The 24,871-nt window shown below is 41.7% G+C and overlaps 1 protein-coding gene across 5 annotated transcripts in view; it reads left to right on the top strand.

Annotated features, from left to right (window-relative positions):
• RTTN (rotatin) overlaps positions 1–24,871 on the top strand; it is a 231,755-nt gene that overhangs the window by 44,266 nt on the left and 162,618 nt on the right. For all 5 annotated transcript variants that reach the window (XM_062201793.1, XM_062201792.1, XM_062201791.1 and 2 more), the window contains 6 exons: positions 5,055–5,267; positions 6,862–6,974; positions 8,669–8,795; positions 16,968–17,093; positions 17,673–17,789; positions 23,026–23,165. In XM_062201793.1, coding sequence (XP_062057777.1) covers positions 5,055–5,267; positions 6,862–6,974; positions 8,669–8,795; positions 16,968–17,093; positions 17,673–17,789; positions 23,026–23,165 — 836 coding nt within the window. The remainder of the gene's footprint in view (positions 1–5,054; positions 5,268–6,861; positions 6,975–8,668; positions 8,796–16,967; positions 17,094–17,672; positions 17,790–23,025; positions 23,166–24,871) is intronic.

The raw sequence follows: 24,871 nt of genomic DNA, 5'->3' as shown, positions 1-24,871 counted from the left end.
ACCCATACGGGATTCTGGCACTGCAGGGGGTGGCTTTACCTGCTATGGCATAGTGGTGGCCCATCTAAATGATCTTTTAAAAGAGCTTTTAGGAAACTGTTTATTTTAGTTAGTTAATTCATTATTTTTGGGAGGCATGGAGAGAGAGAGAGAGAGAGAGAGAGAGAGAGATACAGATAGAGGTAGATAGATAGGTATCTTCCATCTGCTGGTTTATCTCCCAAATATCTACAACAGCTGGGCTGGGCCATGTTGAAGCCAGAAGCCTGGAACACAACAGGAGCCCAATTATTTGAGACATCACTTGCTGCCTCCCAGGGTGTGCTTTAGGAAGAAGGTAAAGTTGAAAGCAGAGCTGGGACTCAATTTTAGTATATGTGCTGTCGAAGCGAGCACAGAGCTCATGTACTTTGATATGGGATTTGGGCATCCCAAGCAGCGTACTAACCACTGTTAAGAATACTCATGTATAGTTTAAAATGATGCAGACCAGCACCATGGCATAGCAGGTAAAGCTGCCACCTGCAGTGCTGGCATCCAGTATGGGTGCCGGTTCCTGTCCTGGCTGTTCCACTTCCAATCCAGCTATGGACTGGAAAAGCAGTAGAAGATGGCCCACATGCTTGGGCCCCTGTACCCGTGCAGGAGATTTGGATGAAGCTCCTGGCTCCTGGCTCCAGATTGGCCCAGCTCTGGCCCTTGTGGCCATTTGTGGGGAGAATCAGCAGATGGAAGTCTTCTATCTCTGCTTCTGCCTCTCTGTAACTCTGCCTTTCAAATAAATAAATAAATCTTTTAAAAAAAATAATGCATTGGTAATCTCAAAAAATTTTCTGGTTGCATGGTTTAAATGCTTCCATGCTGGTTGTATGTTCTAAATGTTTCCAGACCAGATATACCACGTGAAGTCCAAATGTGTGTATATCCAGTGTCCTTTTTGACAGCTTCATCTGGCTGACAGTGGATATCTACAACTTAACATGTCCCATACCTGGGCCAGCGCTGTGGCTCAATAGGCTAATCCTCCGCCTGTGGGCGCCGGCACACCGGGTTCTAGTCTGGGTCGGGGTGCCGGACTCTGTCCCGGTCGCTCCTCTTCCAGTCCAGCTCTCTGCTGTGGCCCAGGAAGGCAGTGGAGGATGGCCCAAGTCCTTGGGCCCTGCACCTGCATGGGAGACCAGGAGAAGCACCTGGCTTCTGGCTTCGGATCAGCGTGGTGCGCTGGCTGCAGCGGCCATTGAGGGGTGAACCAACGGAAAAGGAAGACCTTTCTCTCTGTCTCTCTCGCTCTCTGTCCACTCTGCCTGTAAAAAAAAAAAAAAAAAAAAAAGTCCCACACCTAATTTTTTGTGTCCTATCACAAATATATTCTTTATGTAGTCTTCTCTGTCTCAGTCAATGATAACTTTAGTTAATAACTTAGTTAATAACTTAGTTAATAGTCGATAGGGCAACAACCTTAGAGTCAGCTTCGATTCTTGTCTTTCACTTAACATCCAGATCCAGTTCCTGAGCAAAATCTGTCCCTTGAGCATCCATCTAGGATCTGAGCAATCTGCCTTGAGTCTAGCATCTGATCTTGTCTGGAGATTTGAACTCCTCCTTGGTTTCTAGGTTTCCCCCTTTGCATCTGTTCTTTGCAGATTGACTTTTATACTTGTTTGAAACCTTTAATGGCTTCCATCAGAGAATAAGTCCTCACCATGACCCGAGCCTTAGGGGATCTGGCCTACCAGACCCCTCTGACTCTATTCCTCAGTGCTAGCTACAATGACCTCTTACTACCAAATTACCCTGTTTCTGAATGTTTGTTCTTTTGGCTCCCTCTTCTATGAATCCCTCCCCTAGCCCCCCAGTCCACATGGCGCCTGGCTCTTCCATGTTGCTACTTCAATGTCACATTATTAGAGGGCCTTCTACTGCTTTACAGGAAGAGTATTTTCCCTGGCTCTACTTCTCATCCTTCTCTGTTCCTCTCCATCTTTCCTATGAAGGAACAGTTTTCTTACTACACTGACATGAAGTGTTTCCGCTTACTCGCTTTCTTTTCTAGTGGAGTATCAGCTTCAGAGAGCAGAGGTTTGCTTTGTTCACAGCTGTGTTACTAGGATCTGGGGCAGTGCCTGGCACACAGTAGAGGACTACAGTAGGGGTCCAGTCAATATTTACTGAGGGAGTGAATAATAGATAAGCAGATACTTGGTTTCCCTCTCTCCTCCCCCCTCTCCCTCTTCCTGTCCCCCTCCCTTTCCTTCTCATCCCTCTCCTCCCCCTCAACTCCCTCTCCCCACCTCAACTCCCTCTCCCCTCTCTCCTCCCCTTCCTCTCCCCCCTCCCTTTCTTTCTCAACCTCTCCTCCCCCTCTCCTTTCCTCCCCTCTCCCTCCTCTTCCTCTCCCCTACCTTTCCTTCTCTCCCCTCTCCTCCCTCCCCCTTTCCCTCTCCCTCTCCATCTCCTCCCCCTTTTTTCCCTCTCTCCTCTCCCTTCTCCCCTCTCCCTCTCTCCTCTCTGTCTGTCCTCTCTCCTCTCCCTTCTCCCTCTTTCCTCTCTCCTTTCTCCTCCCCCCTCTCCTCTTTCCCCCTCCTCTCCCCTCTCCGCTCTCCCTCTATCCTCCTCTCTCCTCTCTCCTCTCCCTTCTTCTCCATTAGGAGAGTACTTCACAGAATAATGTAATTCTCTCAAAATTCTAATATTTGCTGTCTTAGAAATCTGGAGATTTTTTCATGTTTAGTAACCTAAAAATTTGATTCCTGTAGTTTCCAGTCTTTATTTGACAACTTTATTTTATTTCATTTAAGGGTGATGTTTAGCTGATTCAGCTCTTAATTTTAGCTTTCCAGGCAATTAATGATTATTCTTAATATAGGTGACCCATGAAATATATTAAGATTAAATCTACTTTAGGGCCGGCGCCGTGGCTCAACAGGCTAATCCTCCGCCTTGCGGCGCCGGCACACCGGGTTCTAGTCCCGGTCGGGGCACCGATCCTGTCCCGGTTGCCCCTCTTCCAGGCCAGCTCTCTTCTGTGGCCAGGGAGTGCAGTGGAGGATGGCCCAAGTGCTTGGGCTCTGCACCCCATGGGAGACCAGGAGAAGCACCTGGCTCCTGCCATCGGATCAGCGCGGTGCGCCGGCCGCAGCGCGCTACCGCGGCGGCCATTGGAGGGTGAACCAACGGCAAAAGGAAGACCTTTCTCTCTGTCTCTCTCTCACTGTCCACTCTGCCTGTCAAAAAAAAAAAAAAAAAAAAATCTACTTTAGTAAAGATAGCATTTCAGCTGTGATAGTGAGCTCTGTTAAATGATTTTCTCTGAACATTGGATTTTTCACTGTTTTTATTTCTTTAGTTTATGTGTATAATCTTATCTCAAAGCAAGAACCCTTAAGAAACAGACTGTTAGGTGCTGGCGCTGTGGCATAGTGCAAAACTGCTGCCTGCAGTACCAGCATTCCATATGGGCACCAGTTCAAGATCTGGCTATTCCACTTCCAGTCCAGCTCTCTGCTATGGCCTCGGAAGGCCAGTGGAAGATGGCCCAAGTGCTTGGACCCCTGTACCCACGTGGGAGACCTGGAAGAAGCTCCTGGCTCTCGGCTTTGGATTGGCATAGCTCTTGCTGTCGTGGCCATTTGGGGAGTGAACCAGTGGATGGAAGACTTCTCTGTGCCTCTGCCTTTGCCTCTCTAACTCTGCCTTTAAAATGAATAAGTAAATCTTTAACAAAAAAATAGACTGCTATTAAAGTTTTAAATACATTGATTTAAGGTTATAAAATGTATAGTGTAATGTAAATTAAGTGGCAACCTTTTCTGAGTGTTCTAAAACTGTTTTTTTTTTTTAAAATATTTATTTATTTATTTGAAAGGTAGAGTTACAGAGGCAGAGAGAGAGAGAGAGAGAAAGAGAGAGAGTGAGGTCTTCCATCCACTGGCCCACTCCCCAAATGGCTGTAATGGCTGGAGCTGGGCTGATTTGAATTCAGGAGCCAGGAGCTTCTTCTGGGTCTCCCACATGGGTGCAGGGGCCCAAGGAGTTGGGCCATCTTCTACTGCTTTCCCAGACCATAGCATAGAGCTGGATCAGAAGTGGAGCAGCCAGTTTTCTCACTGGCTCCCCATATGGTATGCTGGCACTGCAGGTGGCAGCTTTATGTGCTATACCACAGTGCTGGCCCCTAAAACTATTTAAAATATTATGCTGAATTTCCCTTTTCCCCTCTAAAAGACAAAACCAAAAATCAGTTTCTGTTCAATTCAATCTATAGTTATATTGGTTTGGTTTCATTCAATTTAGCATGTAATTAGTAATAGCTTTGTTATGTGTTTATGGGATGGGAATATGTTCCTATCTTCAGGGGATTGTTGGTTTATTGTGGAGATTTTTATGAAAGTGCCCTAAATACTTAGAGAAAAGGCCTTATGTCTTACTTAAGTCACAGATATATAAACGAGGTGTAAGGCTGAGAGAGAATACTGGTATTGATGTGGGGAAGAACATATTGATACTTGTGCTTGAGATGTTTTAGATGCATACAGATTTCACTGAACCAAGGCATACAAGTGGATGGTATATTGAGAAATAGAATTTTCTTTGGGCCGGCGCTGTGGCTTAACAGGCTAATCCTCCACCTTGCGGCGCCGGCACACCGGGTTCTAGTTCCGGTTGGGGTACCGGATTCTACCCCGGTTGCCCCTCTTCCAGGCCAGCTCTGTGCTATGGCCCAAGTCCTTGGGCCCTGCACCCGCATGGGAGACCAGGAGAAGCACCTGGCTCCTGCCTTCAGATCAGCGAGATGCGCCGGCCGTAGCGGTCATTGGAGGATGAACCAGCGGCAAAAAGGAAGACCTTTCTCTCTGTCTCTCTCTCACTATCCACTCTGCCTGTCAAATAAATAAATAAATAAATAAATACAAGAATTTTCTTTGGAAAAAGCATGGACTTTGTGATAGAGAATTACTAAAAAGGGAGTTAGACTAGTTTAAGATTATATTCTAAAACTTTCTGAAAATTTTTTATAACAAAATTTTAATTTTTTTTCTCTTAAATTCATCAAGGCCAATGAGTTTTTACCAGAGCCGATGTCAGCAGCATTATTTCTTCTTTCTTTGGACATGCCTGTTTCTTTGGAGTATCCAAATATTCATGAAGCTGTTGTGGCCTATTTGGAGCAGCTGAATTCTGAAAACTACAGTATTTACAAACGAACTGCAGAGGCTGTTTATTCAATTGAATGTACTTGTAATTTCCTGTCTGAGGTTGGGAAGGAGGTAAAAGACTTTTGCTAATATGTCTTCTAAATTCTGGTGATGAAATATTTAGAAAATTTGTATTCAAATATGTGTGTGTGTGTGTGTGTGTGTATATAAAACAATTGAATTGTTAGAGGTGGGATACATTGTTACGTAGTGGGTTAGTTACTGGATTAAAGTAAGATCATTATTTGTATAAAAGTAACTCAAAGACATTAATCTATGTTGGGTATTCATAAAATCAGTGGTTTAATAAAAGCCTTAATATTTAAAAGGAAGTATTTTTATGAAGTGACTTACTACATATGAACTGAGTGACAGCTGACATAGCTAGAATTATAAGGATCATTTTAATGCTTATTTGTGGCCACATTTTTGCTTTAATTTTTTATAGGTACTTACTGTATACTCACATAAAGATCCTGATCTTTTTTTCCAAGGAAGCATTGGTTTTATTTTATGACTTATTTATTCAGAAGCTATGATAACTGAAAAACTTTGAAACTAAAGGAGTCAGTTAACTATAAAAGCAGTTCTCTTTTCCAATGTTACAATTCAGCTTTCCATCCCAAGATGACCCAGAGTCAACAAGTTGCTCTGTAACTTTCTTGTCCTTTCTCTATACATTGACATAAATATATGGGCATGTAGACACATTTATTTTGGAGGTTTTTTTTTTTTTTAATTTTGAGAGGCAGAGAGAAAGACACACAAGGTGGGAAGGAAGGAGGGGGAGAGGGAAAGGAAGAGAGAGAGAGATCTCCATTCCACTGGTTCCCTCCCCAAGTGCCTGAAATGGTAAAGAGTCGATTTTTTAAAATTAAACAGCATGAACTACATTTTCTGTAAGGTAACAGGATGACTTTAAGTGCAGTGTTACAGCAACTGTGTAATAGTGTTTACATCTTTTAAAATACCACTATGATATTATTTACTATGTTATTAATAAGTGGGTTAAATGGGTCTTAGAGATATTGGCTACTGTAGTTGTTTACTGTCTGAAAATATCAAAATGGATCATGAAGATCTTGAAGAACTAGGGATAAAATTTTCACTTTTTGGTTCCTACAGTAGTTTTTCCTCATATATGTGATTTTCCTTTATTTACCCACTGTGGTTTCTTTTCTTTTTTGACACATGTTGATACCATTTGCTTCTTATTTCTTGTGTGATAGAATTTAGAAATGCGTCTTTTGGTTGAATTACTTCTGTGGCGTCCTATGTGGCCTGTTGATCACACATGTATTGATGTTCCCAGAAGTGGTCAGGGTGTTGGAAGAGAGAGGGAGATAAGAAAATACACTGTCCCTGCCTGTTATAGGGGATGGAGGGCTATATACAAGTAATCAGAGAACCAGACAACTGATTGTACCTTTAAGCTTACTCAGTTCAATAATAAAAAGTCTAATGTGGCATTTACTTAGGAATTTTTCCTTCAATATTTTCTCCTGGGGTGACATGTTTAGGTGGATTTAAGAAAATGAACTTAAACAAATGTGAACAATCTCCAGGTCTCTTGACAGTCTAATTTCATGAGGCTGCTTAGTTAGCTGTTGAGAATCTTATTGCATATGAACTTGACATTTATTATTCCATTGTATTTCTTTTTTAGGGAGAGAAGAATCTCTTGGAATTAGTGGAGCTGGCAGACCAAGCCTTGCGTAGCTTTTCCTATCATCAGCATTTCCCCCTGATAAAGGAAATCATCTGCATTTGTTCAAAGATGTAATATTTTCTTTCTTACTGTGATTCTATTATTGTAGGATACATTGTGTATGTGTTTATGTGTATGTATGTAAACTTAGGAACAGTGGAAATGAGACTGATCTTAAATCTTTATTCTTACTGTTTTTAGTTTAACTTGCCTTTTTTCCCTCAAATTAATTTTTTTTAAAGAATTATTTATTTGAAAGGCAGAGTTAGAGAGAAAGAGAGGGAGAAGAAGAGAGACTCGTTCATTCACTGGTTCACTCCCCAAATGGCTGCAGTGGCTGGAGCTGAGCCGATCTGAAGCCATGAGCCAGGAGCTTCCTCCGGGTCCCTTATGTGGTTAAAGGGGCCTAAGCACTTGGGCCATCCTCTGCGGCTTTCCAGGGTGCATTAGCAGAGAGCTGGATCAGAAGTGGAGCAGCTGGGGCTTAAATTGGTGCCTATATGGGATGCTGGCACTGCACGCGGCAGCCCAACCTGCAATGCTACAATGCCAGCCCCAGTTTTTTTAAGATTCGTATATTTGAACAGCAGAGTTACAGAGAGAGGGAGAAACAGAGTCTGTTCAACTGCTGGTTGACTCTCTAAATGGCTGCAACGGCCGGAGCTAGGCCAATCCAAAGCCAGGAGTCTGGAGCTTTTTCCTGGTCTCTCATGTGGGTGCAGAGCAGATGGTGGCTTAACCTGCTATGCCACAGCACCCATCCCTTTAAATTACTTTTATATACACTTGACTTTTAAACTATGTATATGTATGTATGTATTTGTGTGTGTATGTATACAAATACATACATAATTGCCTTAGTACAGTTAGAGATTTTATTTAAGGATAGACTTCAGAAATCTGCTTATATTCAAAATGAATAATCCTTGGATTTTTATACATTTCATTATTTAAAATTGTTGGTATCCATTTGGATCAACTATTCAAGCATTTTTATTTATCTTTGCTGTTTTAATTAATAGCTTAAAGTTAGGGTTTATTTTGAAAGTTTCATGACTTTACACCTTTTTCTTAGATTTTCAGAAAGCACTGTACATTCGTTAATGTACTTTGAAGATATCAAAGCAGATTTCCTGTTTAGAACTTAGTATCTTCATTGCTTTTGAAAAAAAAAATAAATTTCATTATATGGTAAACATCAAAGTATGAATTTTTAAAGACACTTTTTAATTTTTCTAAAAAAAATTATTTATTTGAAAGAATTACAGAGAGAGTCGGAGAGGTAGAGAGAGAGAGGGAGATCTGCCATCCACTGGTTCACTCCCTAGATGGCTGCAGTGCCAGGGCTGGGCCAGCCCAAAGGCAGGAGCCAGCAGTTTCATCCAGTCTCAGACATGGGTGGCTGAGGACCAAGGACTTGGGCCATCTTCTGTTGATTTTCCTAGGCCGTTGGCAAGGAACTGGATCGGAAGTGGAGCAGCTGGATTTCAAACTGGCCCCATATGGGATGCGGGCATCTCAGGTGGAGGCTTTGCCTGCTACGCTAGATCACCGACCCTTTTTTTTTTTTCACTCTTAAGAGAAAACATGGTCTGCATTGAAATAAATTTGTGTTTAGTTAAGTACTTGATAATAATACTTCCAACCACTGGGTCACTGGTTACAGAAATTGGAATAGCAAGAAATCCCTTCTAATATGCTTTACAGTCTTTTGCTTAGTAACTGACTTGTCTTGAATGTCTTGGTTGTTATTCCTTTTTACCAGCTGGAAATCTGCACAGGCCAGTCCATTATTACAAGGGGAAAGTCAAAAGGTGTTTCTACGTATGTTGTCTCACCCGGTGCCACAAGTGAAAGTTGAGACTTACCACTGCTGTCTGGAAATTGTTAAGGTAGGGTTTGGTTTGGTTTGGTTTTTGAGAACAAATGGTGGATTCTTTTATTATACCTACAAAATTAAAGTATTTGACTTTTGAGATATTAGAAATATCCAATAAAATAGAGGGTTATAATTAATCAGTTCTAGAAAGTTTGTGCTACTAAATTACCTTAATGCAGTAACCCAGCAAATGAAATGCTTTATTATTAGTTTTATTAATCATTACATTTATATTGTGCTTTTTAATTATGGAAACATTGAAAGGAAAATTTGACTTCTAGGTGTTCAGAATTGATTTCTATGCTCAGGAAAAGTTTAGATTTTATGGTTTTAGGTCTGTTTTCTTAGTACTTTTTATTTCCTTTTGAAATATATTTATTTTCCATCTTTTATATTGATAAAATATTTCAGTACAGAATATTAAATATATCAGTACTGAAAAGCACATTTTATGTAGGACAATATTGAAATGTATATATACTTTCCCATGTGCTCTTCAAAGCATCCTCTTGTATATAATACTCTTATAAATACTATCAGTATATTACAAAGTTTATATTTTGTCATTTTTTGTGATTCATTATTTTTCTTTTTTTAAACAATTTATTTACTTCCTTGAAAGGCAGAGTTACAAAGAGGCAGAGTCAGAGAGAGAGAGAGGTCTTCCATCCACTGGTTCATTTCCCAGTTGCCGCAATGGCTGGAGCTGGGCTGATCCGAAGCCAGGAGCCAGGAGCTTCTTCCAGGTCTCCTATGGGGGTAAAGGGACCCAAGGACTTGGGCCATCTAATACTGCTTTCCCAGGCCATAGCAGAGAGCTGGATTGGAGGAGGAGCAGCCAGGACTTGAACCAGCACCTGTATGGGATACCCGCAATACAGTACAGCTTTACCTGCTACGTCACAGCAATGGCCCCCCCTCCACTCTTATTTTTTACTGAGATCTATTTTCAGTTGACTTTATATACTTTTTTTCTTTAAGATTTATTTTATTTATTTGAAAGAGTTACAGTGAGAGGGAGAGACAGAGAGAAAGGTCTTCCGTTCGCTGGTTCACTTCCCAAATGGCTGCAACGGCTGGAGCTGCGCCAATCCGAAGCCAGGAGCCAGGAGCTTCTTCCTGGTCTCCCATGTGGGTGCAGGGGCCCAAGGACTTGGGCCATCTTCTACTGCTTTCCCAGGCCATAGCAGATAGCTGGATCAGAAGAGGAGCAGCCGGGACTAGAACCAGCGCCCATATGGGATGCCGGCGCTTCAGGCCAGGGCGTTAACCTGCTGAGTGACAGTGCCGTCCCCTATAATTTCTTTTTTTAAAAAATTATTTATTTATTTGAAAAGCAGATTTACTGAGAGGCAGAGAGAGAGGAAGGGAGGGAGGGAGGAGGGGAGGGAGGAAGGGAGGGGTCTCTATCTGCTGGTTCACTCCCCAGATGGCCACAGTGGCTGGAGCTGTGCCAATCTGAAAGCAGGAGCCTGGAGCTTCCTTCTGGTTTCCCAATGGAGTGCAGGGGCCCAAGCACTTGGGCCATCTTCTATTGCTTTCCCAGGCCATAGCAGAGAGCTGGATGGGAAGTGGAGCAGCCAGGATACTATGAACTGGCACCCATGTGGGATGCTGGCATTGCAGGTGGTGGCTTTACCTGTTGTGTCACAGCACTGGCCCTCCATAATTTCTTTATCCAGCCTTCAATTGACAGACATATAGGTTGATTCCATGTCTAAGCTATTGTGAATTGAGCTGCAATAAACACGGGGGAGCAAATAACTCTTTTATTTGTTGTTTTCATTTCCCTTGGGTAAATACCCAGGAGTGGGATGGTAGGTCTATATTCAGAATTCTGAGGTATCTCCAAACTGATTTCCATAGTGGTTTTATTTTTTACATTCCCACCATCTGTGGATTAGGGTACCTTTTTCCTCATATCTTCATCAGCATTTGTGGTTGATTTCTGTATGAAAGCCATCCTAACTGGGGTGAGGTAAAACTTCATTGAGGTTTTGATTTGCATTTCCCTGTCAGCTAGTGATCCTGAACATTTTTTTTATGTGCCTAATGGCCATTTGGATTTCCTTTTTTGAAAAATGTGTGTTTAAATCTTTGGCCCATTTCTTAACTGGGTTGTTTTGTTTTTGTGGATTTTCTTGATCTCTTTATATATTCCGGTTATTAATCCTTTATCAGTTGCATAGTTTGCAAATAATTTCTCCCATTCTGTTGGTTGCCTCTTCACTTTACTGAGTGTTTCTTTTGCAGTACAGAAGCTTCTCAATTTGATGTAATCCTATTTGTTAATTTTGGCTTTGATTGCCTGTGCCTCTGGGGTCTTTTCCAAGAACTTAGCCTGTGCCAATGTCTTTCAGGGTTTCCCCATGTTATGTAATAATTTGATGGTAATTTGGTGGTAGATTTAGATATTTGATCCATTTTGAATGGATTTTTGTATAAAGTATAAGGTAGGGGTCTTGCTTCATTCTTCTACATGTGGAGAGCCAGTTTTTCCAGCACCATTTGTTGAAGAGACTGTCCTTGCTCCAGGGATTGGTTTTAGCTTCTTGGTCAAATATAAGTTTGTTGTAGATGCTTGGATTGATTTCTGTCATTTCTATTCTCTTCCATTGGTCTATCCATTTGTTTTGTACCGGTACCAGGCTGTTTTGATTTAACTGCCTTGTACTATGTCTTGAAATCTGGTATTGTAATGCCTCTGGCTTTGGTTTTGTTGTATAAGATTATTTTAGCTATTTAAGGTTCCCTATGTTTCTATATGAATTTCAGCATCATTTTTTCTAGATCTGAGAAGAAAGTCTTGGGTATTTTGTTTGGTATCTAATTGAATCTGTAAATTGCTTTCGAAAGAATGGATACTTTGATGATATTGATTCTTCCAACTGATAAACCTAGAAGATTTTCCCATGTTTTTGTATCTTCTGTTATTTTCTTTAATAGTTCTCATCATAGAGATATTTGACATCCTTGGTTAAATTTATTCCAAGGTATTTGATTTTTTTGGTAGCTATTGTGAATAGGATTGATTTTAGAAGTTCTTTCTCAGCTGTGGCATTGTCTGTTAATACAAAGACTGTTGGTTTCTTTTGTTGATTTTATATCCTGCTTCTTTACCAAACTTGTCTATGAGTTCCAGTAGTTCTTGGTGTAGTCTTTTGGATACGCTATATATAGACTCAAGTCATCTGCAAATAGGGTTAGTTTACTTCCTCCTTTCCAGTTTGTTTCCCTTTGATTTCTTTTTCTTGCCTAATGGCTCTGGCTAAAACTTCCAGGACTATATTGAATAGCAGTGGTGAGAGTGGGCATCCTTGTCTAATTCCTGATCTCAGTGAGAATGCTTCTAGCTTTTCTCCATTCAGTAGGATGCTGGCCATGGGTTTGTCATAAATTGCCTCGATTGTGTTGAAGAATGTTCCTTCTATACCCAGTTTTCTTAGAATTTTCATCGTGAAAGGTTGTTATATTTTATCAAATGCTTTCTCTGCATCTTTTCAGATAATCATATGGTTTTGTTCTTCAGTTTATGTAGTATCACATTGATTGGTGAATGTTGAACCATACTTGCATACCAGGGATAAATTACACTTTGTCTGGGTGGATATTCAAGACGTCTCCTTTTTAATACTTGCTTGGTGAGGAAGAAATTCAGAAATGTTGTGGTCTTCGTTCCTGGGTGGGGTGTGTGGTGACGTGACCCCTGCAATTGAGGGGCATGTGCTGGGAGGGAAAGGCAGCAGTCCCCTGCTTAAGTTCGAACATGTGAGCTAACAAAATGGCTTCTTCCAGCTGGCTACAGGTCCAGGTGGGGAGGGGGAGAGGGCAGTGGGTTGCCCTACCTCTCTTTTTCTCTATACCTTCTCTTTATTCCTGTGAGGAACTTCAAAAGCAGTTCACCAAGCTCTCCTTCTTGCTGCTATTTCCAGCTCTGTGGACCCATGATTTCCCGTCTTACCTGGGCTGCTGGGGGCTGGTGCCAACCTCCCCGGTGCGAGTCTTCGCTGTTCCCTTTCTTATTTGCTCTTTTGGTGTAGACTTGCCCAGTCTGTTGCTTTCTTGGGCTTCACATCGATAATTTCCCACTGCTCTATCTCCGGCGTATATCTTCTCCTTTTTAATTGTCTATTTTGCCCCACATGACTCGGATCGTCCTGTTGCTACAGTGCCATCTTGTGACCTCTCCTTCTAGTTTCTTTCTTTTTTTTTTTTTTTAATTAATTTATTTATTTGAAAGTCAGAGTTACACAGAGAGGAGAGGCAGAGAGAGCTGATTCATTCCTCAATTGGCCACAACAGCCAGAGCTGTGCCGATCCGAAGCCAGAGGCCAGGAGCTTCTTCCCGGTCTCCTATACAGGTGGAGGGGCCCAAGGACTTGGTTTCTCAGTCTGTAGCAGGGAGCTAGATAGGAAGTGGAGCAGCCGGGTCTCTAACCAGCGTCCATAAGGGATGCTGGCACTGCAGGCAGCAGCTTTACCCACTACGCCACAGCGCTGGGCACTCTAGTTTCTTTTAATATCTTTTTTCTTGTCTCTAGTGTTCTTCTATTTGTTTTTAGTCTATTTTCATTTACATCTTATTTTTATTTTGTTTAGGACTCTAATCTGAGCACTAATACTTACCTTCATCTCTGAATAATTGTCAGTCATTATTAGTTGAATATTGCTTTGTTCTCATTCTTGCTGTGATCCCCAAGTGGAACTCAGATGTTTAATAGGCCTTTTTATTTTATGAGTTTGTGTCTTTTAAACCCTCTTCCATATTTTTCACATCTTTTTAAGTTTTATTTGGATAGAATTCCTCAGTACACTAATTTTTCTTAGCTATGTGAATCTGATCTTATTGTGGTAAAATATTCATAGCATAAAATTCACCATTTAAGCTATTATTAAGTATGCAGTTCAGTGGCATCAGTATATTTTCACAGTCTTATACCACCATCACCATTGCCTATTTCCGGGACTTTTTCATCTTCCCAATCTGAAACTTTGTACTCAGTAAACAATCTCCCCTGTCTCCAGCTCCTGACAACCAGGATTCCATTTTGCATCTCTAGGAATTTGACTACTCTAGGAAGCCCATGTAAGTGGAATTGTGTCTGGCATGTTGCACTTAGCCCAATGGCCTTAAGGTTCTTCCATGTGTAGCATGTATCAGAATTCCATTCTTTTTAAGGCTTAATAGTATACACCATTGTATGTGTACACCGCATTTTGTTTACACATTCATCTTTTCATTGCAGAGGTTTGTCATGAAGGTGTATTTTCATCTTAATGTGTTGAAATCCTCCTGAAAAAACCAGCAGACGGGTCCGGCATTGTGGCATGGTGGGTTAAGCCACTGCTTATGATGCTGGCATCCCATATTGGAGCGGCAGTTTGAGTCCTGGTTGGAAACCCAGGTGGAGTTCTGAGCTCCTGGCTTTTGCAGACGTTTGTGGAGTGAACCAGGGGGTGGAAGATCTCTGTCTTTCCTTCTCTCTGTAACTCTGCCTTTCAAATGAATAATCTTAACAACAACAACAAGAACCTGTGGAGAAGGAAAGATTGCAGGTAGAGGGGGTGAATGGCAAGTGGAGCTGGCAAAGGAGACAGGAGTCGTCAATGAGGTGAGATAGGAGAGTCACATGACAGACAGGATGAGCCCCATTGGGTTTGGCTTTAGAGAGGAACTTGGTGTTTATGATGAGAAGCTTCCGTGGAGTGGTAGGGAAAGAAACTACATTGGTACGGGTGGGAGAGAGTCTGGGGAGTGAGGAATTAATGTCCAAGGACAGTAAACTCCTACAAGTACTTGGACCATGGAGGAGAAGTGAGTGATAAATCGGTATTACCAAGAATGAAGTTTATAGAGTAGGGATTAGTCTCTGATAGGATTCACAGTACTTTTTCTCTTTTAAGAAGGCTACTAGAAGCAGGTTGGTATATTTAGTAATGGGAAAGAAAGGTGTTTCATTAAGGATTAGGAATCATTCTGATTTTATGGGTGAGTATACTGAAGCTTAGATTTTAAAAGTATTTTTAGGAAGCAAATTATAGCTAGTTTCATAGAATAAGACTTAGAAGATAGATGGAAGAGAGAGCGAGAAAGAGAGAGAGAGAGAATGAATGAATATGAATAATAATATTTTTTAAAATTTATTTTATTTTTTATTTTTTAAAAATTTTTTGACAGGCAGAGTGGATAGTGAGAGAGAGAGACAGAGAGAAAGGTCTTCCTTTTTGCCATTAGTTCACCCTCCAATGGCCGCTGTTGCCGGCACATCTCGCTGATCCGAAGCCAGGAGCCAGGTGCTTCTCCTGGTCTCCCATGCAGGTGCAGGGCCCAAGGACTTGGGCCATCCTCCACTGCCTTCCCGGGCCATGGCAGAGAGCTGGCCTGGAAGAGGGGCAACCGGGATAGAATCTGGCCTCCCAACCGGGACTAGAACCTGGTGTGCCGGCGCCGCAAGGCGGAGGATTAGCCTGTTAAGCCACGGCGCCGGCAATAATAATCTTCTATCCACTGGTTCACTCCACAAATGGCTGCAATGGCTGGAGCCATCTGACTGGGCTGGTCTGAAGCCAGGAGCCAGAAGCTTCATGGGTGCACAGGGTCCATCCTTTGCTGCTTTCCCAGTTGCATTAGCAGGAAGCTGGATGGGAAGTGGAGCAGCCTGGACTCCAGCTGAAGTCCAGTTGGGATGCCAGTGCTACAGGTGGTGGCTTAACCTGCTGCACCACAGCACCAGCCCTACAGCTAGTTTTAAACCTAGGGCTGAGGTGTTAGCTCTTGCAAAAGGGTGGAATATTAAGCTGTTGTCTATGTCATGAAGTTAACAAATGAAAAGATTAAATATGAGTGCATGTGTGTGTGTATGTGTGTGTTTTAAGGTTTATTTATTTGAAAGTCAGAGTTACAGAAAGAGAGAAGGATAGGCATAGAGAGAGCGAGCGAGTGAGAGAGCTAGAAGTCTTCCATCTACTGATTTACTCCCTAATTGGCCGCAATGGCCGGAGCTGCGCTGATCCAAAACCAGGAGCCAAGAGCTTCTTCTGGGTCTCCCATGCAGGTGCAGGGGACCAAGGACTTGGGCTATCTTCTACTGCTTTCCCAGGCCATAACAGAGAGCTGGATTGGAAGTGGAGTAGCCAGGATACAAACCAGTGCCCATATGGGATGCTGGCACTGCAGATTGTGGCTTTACTCGCTAAGCCACGGTGCTGGCTCTCTGTGTGAGTTTCTGTGTATGTAAATCTTTGACCTCTGAATTGTTGGTAGTGGTTAGGAAGTAATAATTTCCAAGATGAAAAATATTATGTTTCTGTAACTCATTATTGATCGCATATTAACCTTGTATATTATTTTTAAATTCTATTACTATTTCTAGTAGCTTTTTTCTTTCTCATTTGAAATAGCCTCTAAAAATATTATTCTCTATCAATAATTGAGAAAAGAATTTGTGATAGTTGAGATATGGCATAGTCACTACTTAATTTTCATGTCATTTTCTCTTCGCCCATAACTTAAGTATTTTGATAAAATTTATTTTCTGTTTTTCAAACCTTGATAAGTAAAATGCAAGCACTGTAGGATAAATGTATTTTTAAAAATTTATTTATTTATACGGAAGGCAGAGCGGCAGAGGCAGAGAGAAAGAGGTCTTTCTTCTGCTGGTTCATTCCCCAAACTGCCGGAGCTGGGCTGATCCGAAGCCAGGAGTCTGGAGCTTCTTCCGGGTCTCCCACTCAGGTACAGGGGCACCTAGACTTGGGCCATCATCTGTGGCTTTCCCAGTGCACAGCAGAGAGCTGGATTGGAAGTGCACCAAGCAGGACTTGAACCGGTGAATTATGGGATGCTGGCACTTTAGGCGACAGCTTTACCTGCTATGCCACGGTGCCAGCCCCAGGGTAAATGTGTTTTATATAATTTATTGTTATTATGAACAACCTTAATAAGTTATAGTTATTTCAGCAGTTTGGTTATTTCATTATCAAGACTACACTTGTTGGCAGAAGGTAATATAGTATATATTTCATATAGACTCAAAAACTCTTAGGCAGAGAATCTTTGTCTTCTGTTACAAAAAAGTTTGGAGTGAGCACTAAAATTGGAATTGAATTCTGAATAGGAGAGAGATTTTTTTTTTTTTTTGGAAAAGTTGGTCACTAACTAAAAAAATTTTGTGTAATTTTACAGGAATGTTTAGGTGTCCATAATGTCACTAAACCTGTGTCTTCGCTTTGTAATGGAATTAATTTTCTACTTCATCCAAAAGTTCTATATGAAATCTCTGCATTTGGCATACAAGAACCCAAAAATGAGGTATAACGTGAAAAATGAGTGCAAAAGATTACTACAGTCGGATATTCAGCCAAGTCAAGATCATGTACTGATAAATTAAAAAGAAACATCGTTTATATATTGATCCAGTTGAGTTATTATTTAAATAAAAAGGAATGGTAAAGTGTTGGAAACAAAATACAGAACACACTTGATTAAGAATTCAGGTCAAATGGTTTACTAACGTTTTTCATCTAAGATATAAAGAACTATACAATAGTCATTATAAGCAGGTTATTTCAGTAAGGGAAGTTTTTATTCAGTGGGAAAATACATCTTAAACATAAAATGTGGATGTGATTAATGGAGAAAAACTACTTGAGAAATGGATATAAGGTGATACTGTATATCTCTGTAGAATTATTTATGAAAGACATGAAATCTGTTCTCTTTTTATTAATATAATTTTGAAAAATTAAAATATAATACTGTGGAAATGGGAGCACCTGAGGAAAGAGAGGTTAATGATAGTGTCCTTCAGGTTTTAGGAACTGCTATGTGTATGTAAGGTGACTTAGTGGGACATCTCGTTTACTAGATTGTTTCTGTGTTGTTGAGTAGGTGAGTGCGGCTGCCAAGGCCATCCTGTTGTATCTGCTTCAGGGACGACTGATGATGACAGCACTGACTTGGAACAAGTTTATTGAGTCTCTCTGTCCTGTCATTCCAGTACTACAGGTACTCTGTGCAGTTCATCTCTGGGATACCATTTATCTTTGGCTAAATGTGGTTGATTTAAAAGCATACTTACAGCAGAAAGTTGATGTGAGAAAAATGAGGAAAAGCTATGAAAGCACTGTGGATAAGTTTACAGGAAGCGGGTGGCTGTCTTGTTGCCGGAAGATGGTTGAACCAGGACAGCTAGTTTATACTTTATGTATCTGGGTGGAAGGTTAAAATGTGAGGTGCAGGCACTTGAAGTAGACTGAAAAATAGAACTCAACCTTAGAAAAAGGCTTTCACACAACACTATCAGTGCTTTTACATTAAACATTATAAAACTAGCTTGCCTCATGAAATCTGTCTATGCATATATATGATTAGAATGATACCTTGAGGGGCCAGTGCTGTGGTACAGCAGGTTAACACCCTGCCCTGAGGTGCCAGCATCCCATATAGGTACTGGTTCGGGATCTGGCTGCTCCACTTCCAATCCAGCTCTCTGCTATGGCCTGGGAAAGCAGTGGAAGATGACCCAAGTCTTTGGGCCCCTGCACCTACGTGGGAGACCTGGAAGAAGCTCCTAGCTCCTGGCGTCAGATCAGCACAGCTCTGGCCATTGCGGCCGATTGGGGAGTGAACCAGCGAATGGAAGACCTCCCTCTCTCCCTCTCTCTCGCCCTCTCTCTTCCCCCTCTCTCTCCCCCTCTCTCTCTTCCCATCTCTCTCCCCCTTACCCTCTCCCTCCCCCTCTCCCTCCCTCCCTTCCTCCCTCTCCTCTCTCTGTGTAACTGACTTTCAAATAATAAAAAAAAAAGAATGATACCTTGCTTTATAAGCTCTTGGAAACAAAGCCTTTTTAGCATTCCTGAACTTGGATGAAAGGCAGAGATAGTCAATGCCAGGTAACAGGTATAATTCTCTGTTAAGAAAGCCCAGGCCTTGATTCTTTTTTTAAAGATTTATTTATTTATTTGAAAGGCCAGAGTACAAATGGTGGGAGGAGAGAGAGATCATCCATCCTCTCATTTACTTCCTGAATGACTGCAATGGCCAGTGCTGGGCCAGCCAGAAGCCAGGAGCCAGAAGCTCCTTCAGCATCTTTCACATAAGTGCAGGGGCCCAAGTACTTGGGCCATCCTCCACTGCTTTTTCAGGTTCATTAAGGAACTAGATTGGAAGTGGAGCAGCCGGAGCATGAAACAGCACCAGTTTGGGATGCCTGTGTCACAACCTAACTCCCCATACCACAATACTGGCCCCAGGCCTTGAGTTTGAGGCTCATACAATTCTGTTCATGCATATAATGTTTGTTGTACTTCATTTTTGTATTCTGGAGGGGAGAGGCTTCAGATCTGTAAAGTGCCTCATCTTGGAGAGGTACTACTACTAGAACCTTGGAAAAGAGTCTTTTTTTTTTTTTTTTACAAGACTTATTTATTTGAAACAGTTATAGAGAGAGAGGGATGGAGAGGCAGAGGGAGAGAGACGGGGAGTGAGAGAAATCTTCCGTCTACTGGTTCACTCCCCTAGATGACTGCAATGGCCAAGGCTGGGCCAGACTGAAGCCAGGTACTTCATTTGGGTCTCCTACGTGGGTAGCAGGGACCCAACACTTGGGCCATCTTCTGCTGTTTTTCGTAAACCATTAGCAGGAAGCTGGATCAGAAGTGCAGTAGCCAGGACCCAAACCCTCCCAAATGGTGCCAGTGTCACAGCCAGTGGCTTTACCCACTACACCTCCAGTGTTATTTATTTATTTATTTTTTTAAGATTTATTTCTTTATTTGAAAGACAGAGTTACAGAGAGGTAGGGGCAGAGAGAGAGAGAGAGAGAGAGGTCTTCCATCCTCTGGTTCCCTCCCTAAGTGTTCACAGTGGCTGGAGCTGGGCTTATCTGAAGCCAGGAGCCTGGAGCTTCTTCCAGGTCTCCCACATGGGTGCCAGGGCCCATGGACTTGGGCCATCATCCATGGCTTTCCCAGGCCATAGCAGAGAGGTGGATTGGAAGTGGAACATATGGGACTCAATCTGGTGCCCATATGGGGTGCTGGCCCTACAGGTGGTGGTTTTACCCGCTATGCCACATTGCTGGCCACTCTAATATTATTATTTTTTAAAAAATATTTTATTTATTTATTTGAGAGATAGAGTTACAGACAGAGGGAGAGACAGAGAAAGGTCTTTCCGTCTGCTGGCTCATTCCCCAAATGGCCACATTGGCCAGAGCTACACTGATCCAAAGCCAGGAGCCACGAGCTTCTTCTAGGTCTCCCACATAGCTGAAGGAGCCCAAGCATCTGCGGAGGCCATCTCTTACTGCTTTCCCAGGCCATAGCAGAAAGCTGGATCAGAAGAGGAGCAGTCGGGACTAGAACTGGTGCCCATATGGGATGTTGGCACAGCAGGTGGAGGATTAACCTACTGAGCCACTGCACTGGCACCTGCAGTATTATTATTATTATTTTTTTTTTGCTTCTTTGACATTTATTTTATTTAGTCATTTACTTTTACATTTTTTTTAACTTTTATTTAATGAATATAAATTTCCAGTATACAGCTTATGGATTACAATGGCTTCCCCTTCCCATAATTTCCCTCCCACCCGCAACCCTCCCCTCTCCCGCCCCCTCTCCCTTTCCATTCACATCAAGATTCATTTTCAATTCTATTTATACACAGAAGATCAATTCAGTATAAATACTTCAACAGTTTGCACCCACATAGAAACACATAGAAACATCATGCTGAGTGAATTAAGCCAGTCCCAAAGAGAAAAATATCATTTGTTTTCCCTGATCGGTGACAACTGAGCGCCAAAGGGGAAACCTGTTAAGTGAAATGGACACTATAAGCAACAATGAACTGATCAGCTCCTGTCCTGACTTTAGATGTACAATGTAATACTTTATCCTTTTTAGTATTTGTTGTTGTTGTTGTGGTTCTAGTACTATTGGTTGAACTCAGTAATTAACACACAATTATTCTTAGGTGTTTAAATTTTAACTGAAAAGTGATCCCTGTTAAATCTAAGAGTGGAAAAAGAGAGGGAGGAGATGAAGAGCTATGGGTTAATTAACTATGTGCTTATTTTCAAAGACTTGAATAATCACCTTGTAACAATGATCAGATTTGGTCTATGTTATGTCATGATTTTAAGGAATCTTATTTCAACCAGATATTTTGGATTTTGATATTGGTCTATTATGCTATGTTATATGTGCGTACATATTGTATGTCCACATGGGGAAATTTTATTAAGAGTTTTATTTTAAATGGCTTTTAGATAAGATTGTCCATAAATTTAAGCTGCTAAAATCAATCAAAGATACATTTTAATTTGTATGACCTGAATCTGTGTATCATATGTTTTAAACTTGTTGGTAGAAAGAAACTAAAAACATTTTAGATGGTTGTGCTTAAGTTTACTGGTTAAACAAACTACACCATGTTAGATATTTAAGACGTGTTTTCAAATACATGATTCTTAAAATTTATAGAAGGCATTGGACTTCCGGTAAATGTTTTATTAAGTTCTTATCTAAGGGTTGAAACGGTTTGCTAAGTATTCATGTAATATTGCTATTGTCAGCAAGTGATCTAGGACTTGCTCCCTCATTTCTCTATTCTAAGCCCAACTTGTTCTTTCACTTCTCTATTCTCTTCAAGGTAGGGAACTAATTCTATTATGAAGGAATCTGTAGGATGCACAATTTAATCTTTAGACCTTATAAGAGATGGCTAACATTTTTCTGTAATAGCATAGCCAAAATAAGAACTTAACTAATAATCTCATAGCTAGATTCACATTGCCATCAGCGAAGTATACAGTAAGTAGAAAAAAAAAACGTCCCTTTCAGACCAAAGGGAAAGAAAGTTTTAAAGTGAGAATATAATTTTCCTCATGGGCATTGTCTACCGTAGAAAAACTACTACAGAACATGCCTGTGACTATAGACTTGTAGTTCAGGCCACCAAAGATTAGAGATGGGACATGGGCACTCCCTTGACTTGCATCGTCTGGTCTGCTTTAACACAAACCAGGAGGAAAAGAAAGCTAGGCATCAGAAACAATGGGTGGCAGGCCTATTAATGGCTGATCTGTACAGTGATCTGCCCTCAAGGAGACCCAACAGGCCAGTCCACTGCAGTGGCTTTCAATGTGGTAAGCCTGGGCTTCAGCAGAAGTCAGCTTGTGAAGAGCCCTGGCAGCTCTGCCAAGAGTTGGATCACTGGAAATGGACCTGCCCTGGAATCGAAGGATGCCCAGGTCAGAGCCACAGATCTTATTGGCTCCAAGCTGAAAAGCCCTTCACTCAGCCCAACTTCCAAAGTGACCACTGCAGTTGAGGGGACAGCCAAGTAGGGTCAGCAACATTGCAGGCAGAACTGTAAATTTCTGGTTAGAGATGCCCCCTGCCTTTACCTGGCCAGCTCTCCTCCCAGGCCAGCCAAGTAATGAAAGTCAACAGAGTGCCTTCCCCTAGGAGGTTCACACCTCCCTTAGGATATACCCCATGTGAAGAGATAGATAGGTCTGGGCCTCTTAACTTACAAGGCCTAAAGCCCACCAGATTATTATCAAGCCCCTTCTATCAGGTTCTATTTGCCTCTCAATCAGAAAAATTACTTGTAGCTTAGACAGCACCTTTCTTAGCTCCTCTAATGATGACTCTGTCCTTTGTTCTAGGCCCTGTCTAGTGCACTTGGGCCTCATTCCTTTGTAATCATGACCTCTACTCTACCACCAATGGCTCTACTCCCAACCTGTGTGTACTGATGGTCCTCTTCCCCACTTAATGCTGTATAATTGTTCAGACCTGGTTAAGGCCACTCTTGGGATCATTGGTTACTATCCTCAACCTGTCTTTTATGACCTTGTCTAAATATGATCGGAGTCGGGGAACTTGGAAGGCTTCCATGGCCTTGGCAACTCATGACGACAGCCTAGGGTGGTTACTGGCGCCATAAACTAGAGTGTCAGTTTGTTGGGTCAACAACAGGAGCCACTGTGCGCTTGCTCCTGATGTGGGATCTCTGTCCTTAATGTACTGTACGTTTTGATTTGATGCAGTATTATTTTTTAAATGAAGTTTTCTTTAGGCTTTTTACCTCTTGTAGGTTATTTTGAGAAAGTGACTTTTACTGAATTGAAATAAATGTATGAGTTATTAGACACATACATTATAATTTTTAGTTGAAAGTCAATGTGTATAAATTGCACACAAATTTCTCTTTTAAAAATGTCTATTAGGGCTATGCTGACACAGAAGACCCATTGGGTAACTGCATTCTCCTGCTAAGCAAAGCGGGTCCTGAGGCAGGGCAGGAGATTCTGCCTTGTACTGCTCGATTAAAGTCCATGCTGCGGCTTCTGCTTGTGAAGAAACCATCGTGAGTACCCGGTGATCCTTTGAGTGTAAAAGATTAATGAAAACACTGAAGTGTAGTCGTGATGTCAGTATGAAGCAGTAGAACTAAAGAGTATGAAGGAAGGTGATCCTTCATTTTTAGAGGGAGAGAGGAAAGTAATGCATGAAATTAAGCAAAGTTTGTTGGATGCTTTTCTGAAATATTTCATCCATATTATAGCCTACTTATCCCTAGCCAGATCAGTCAGTTCAGTAGTGTTGCAGGCAAGCTGGAGAGTGATACACAAATTACAAAAGGTATGATGTTCTCCCATCTTCTCTTCTCTAGAAAATATTTGCCTTCACGAGTGATTCTCTTCTAACCATTTTTCTGAAAATTATTTTTATAAAGGTGTAGATCCCCAATCGCCTCAGATACCAGAGTTGCATATAGGGATCATTTTAGCTGTAAGAACAGAAGGAGAAATATATTGTTTTTCTTCTCTCTCTGTCAGTGCAGCAAGAATCTTTGTTACTCTTTAGGTAACCATGGTTAGATTTTTCCTACTGAGAAGAGAAAGCAAGCTTGGAGTCAAAATAGAAAAGCAGTGATGCATAGTCTGCTTTAGAGGCTAAGGGGAGCATACAGGTGTTCTTTGACACTAGTTTAATTTGTTTTCCCCAGTCCCACTTCAGATGATCAGACTGAAAAATAATTAGGTAGAAATAAAATAAAACATGAGAGTGGGAGGAGGAAAGTCAAAGGAACAAACTGAAAATGTCTGTATTTTGTAGAAGGGATACTGCAGGAAGAAGTTGGTCACGTGGCCTCATGGTGCTCCTACCCCTTAGGGAGTGTCTTCATATGTGTTACCATAGTCCCTCGGTGGTGTGTGTATGAGTGGGCTGGTTAGTACTCCTTACTCTCACAAACCCCGATTCCGTGGTTCACTTCTTGTTCACATCACCAGGAAAAACAGACATTCTTATCAGGTAGACCTTCCCAGGAGCTGAGGGCTAGTCCTGACCTCTCCTTGAGTAAGGCAATCCTCTATTCAGAATTTTTTCTTTTCTTTCTTTTTTTTTTTGTTGTTGTTTGATTAATTCTGCCCTATCCTATCCATAAACTCCATGTAGACAGGAGCTATGTGCATTGGCTAATCTTTGTCTTAAGAACTTCATGCAGTATCTTAAATATACTCATAAATATTTGTTAAGGGTTGGTTGAGATACCTGCATCCCCTATTGGAGTACTTGGATTTGATTTCTGGCTCAGGCTCCTGAATGACCCCAGCTTCCCGCCAGTGCGGATTCTGGAGGCAGGCATGATGATTTAAGTAATTGAGTTCTTTTTTTTTTTTTTTTAATTTAATTTAATTTTTTGACAGGCAGAGTGGACAGTGAGAGAGAGAGAGAGAGAAAGGTCTTCCTTTTGCCATTGGTTCACCCTCCAATGGCCACCGCGCTGCGGACGGCGCATCACTCTGATCCGAAGCCAGGAGCCAGGTGCTTCTCCTGGTCTCCCATGTGGATGCAGGGCCCAAGGACTTGGGCCATCCTCCAGTAATTGAGTTCTTGCCACCCACATTGGACAACTGGATTGCATTTTTGGCTCATGACAGCCCTGGCCATTGTGAGCATTTGTGCAGTGTACCAATGTATAAGAGAGATTGCTTGCTCGTTCGCTCTCCCTCTACAATAGGATATATGTATATGTGCATATATATATGTATATAAATATTTAAATAT

This window comes from Lepus europaeus, chromosome 9 (genome assembly GCF_033115175.1).
Source record: "Lepus europaeus isolate LE1 chromosome 9, mLepTim1.pri, whole genome shotgun sequence".
In the NCBI taxonomy this organism is placed as follows: Eukaryota; Metazoa; Chordata; class Mammalia; order Lagomorpha; family Leporidae; genus Lepus; species Lepus europaeus.
This window is presented reverse-complemented; position numbering and strand designations above follow the sequence as displayed.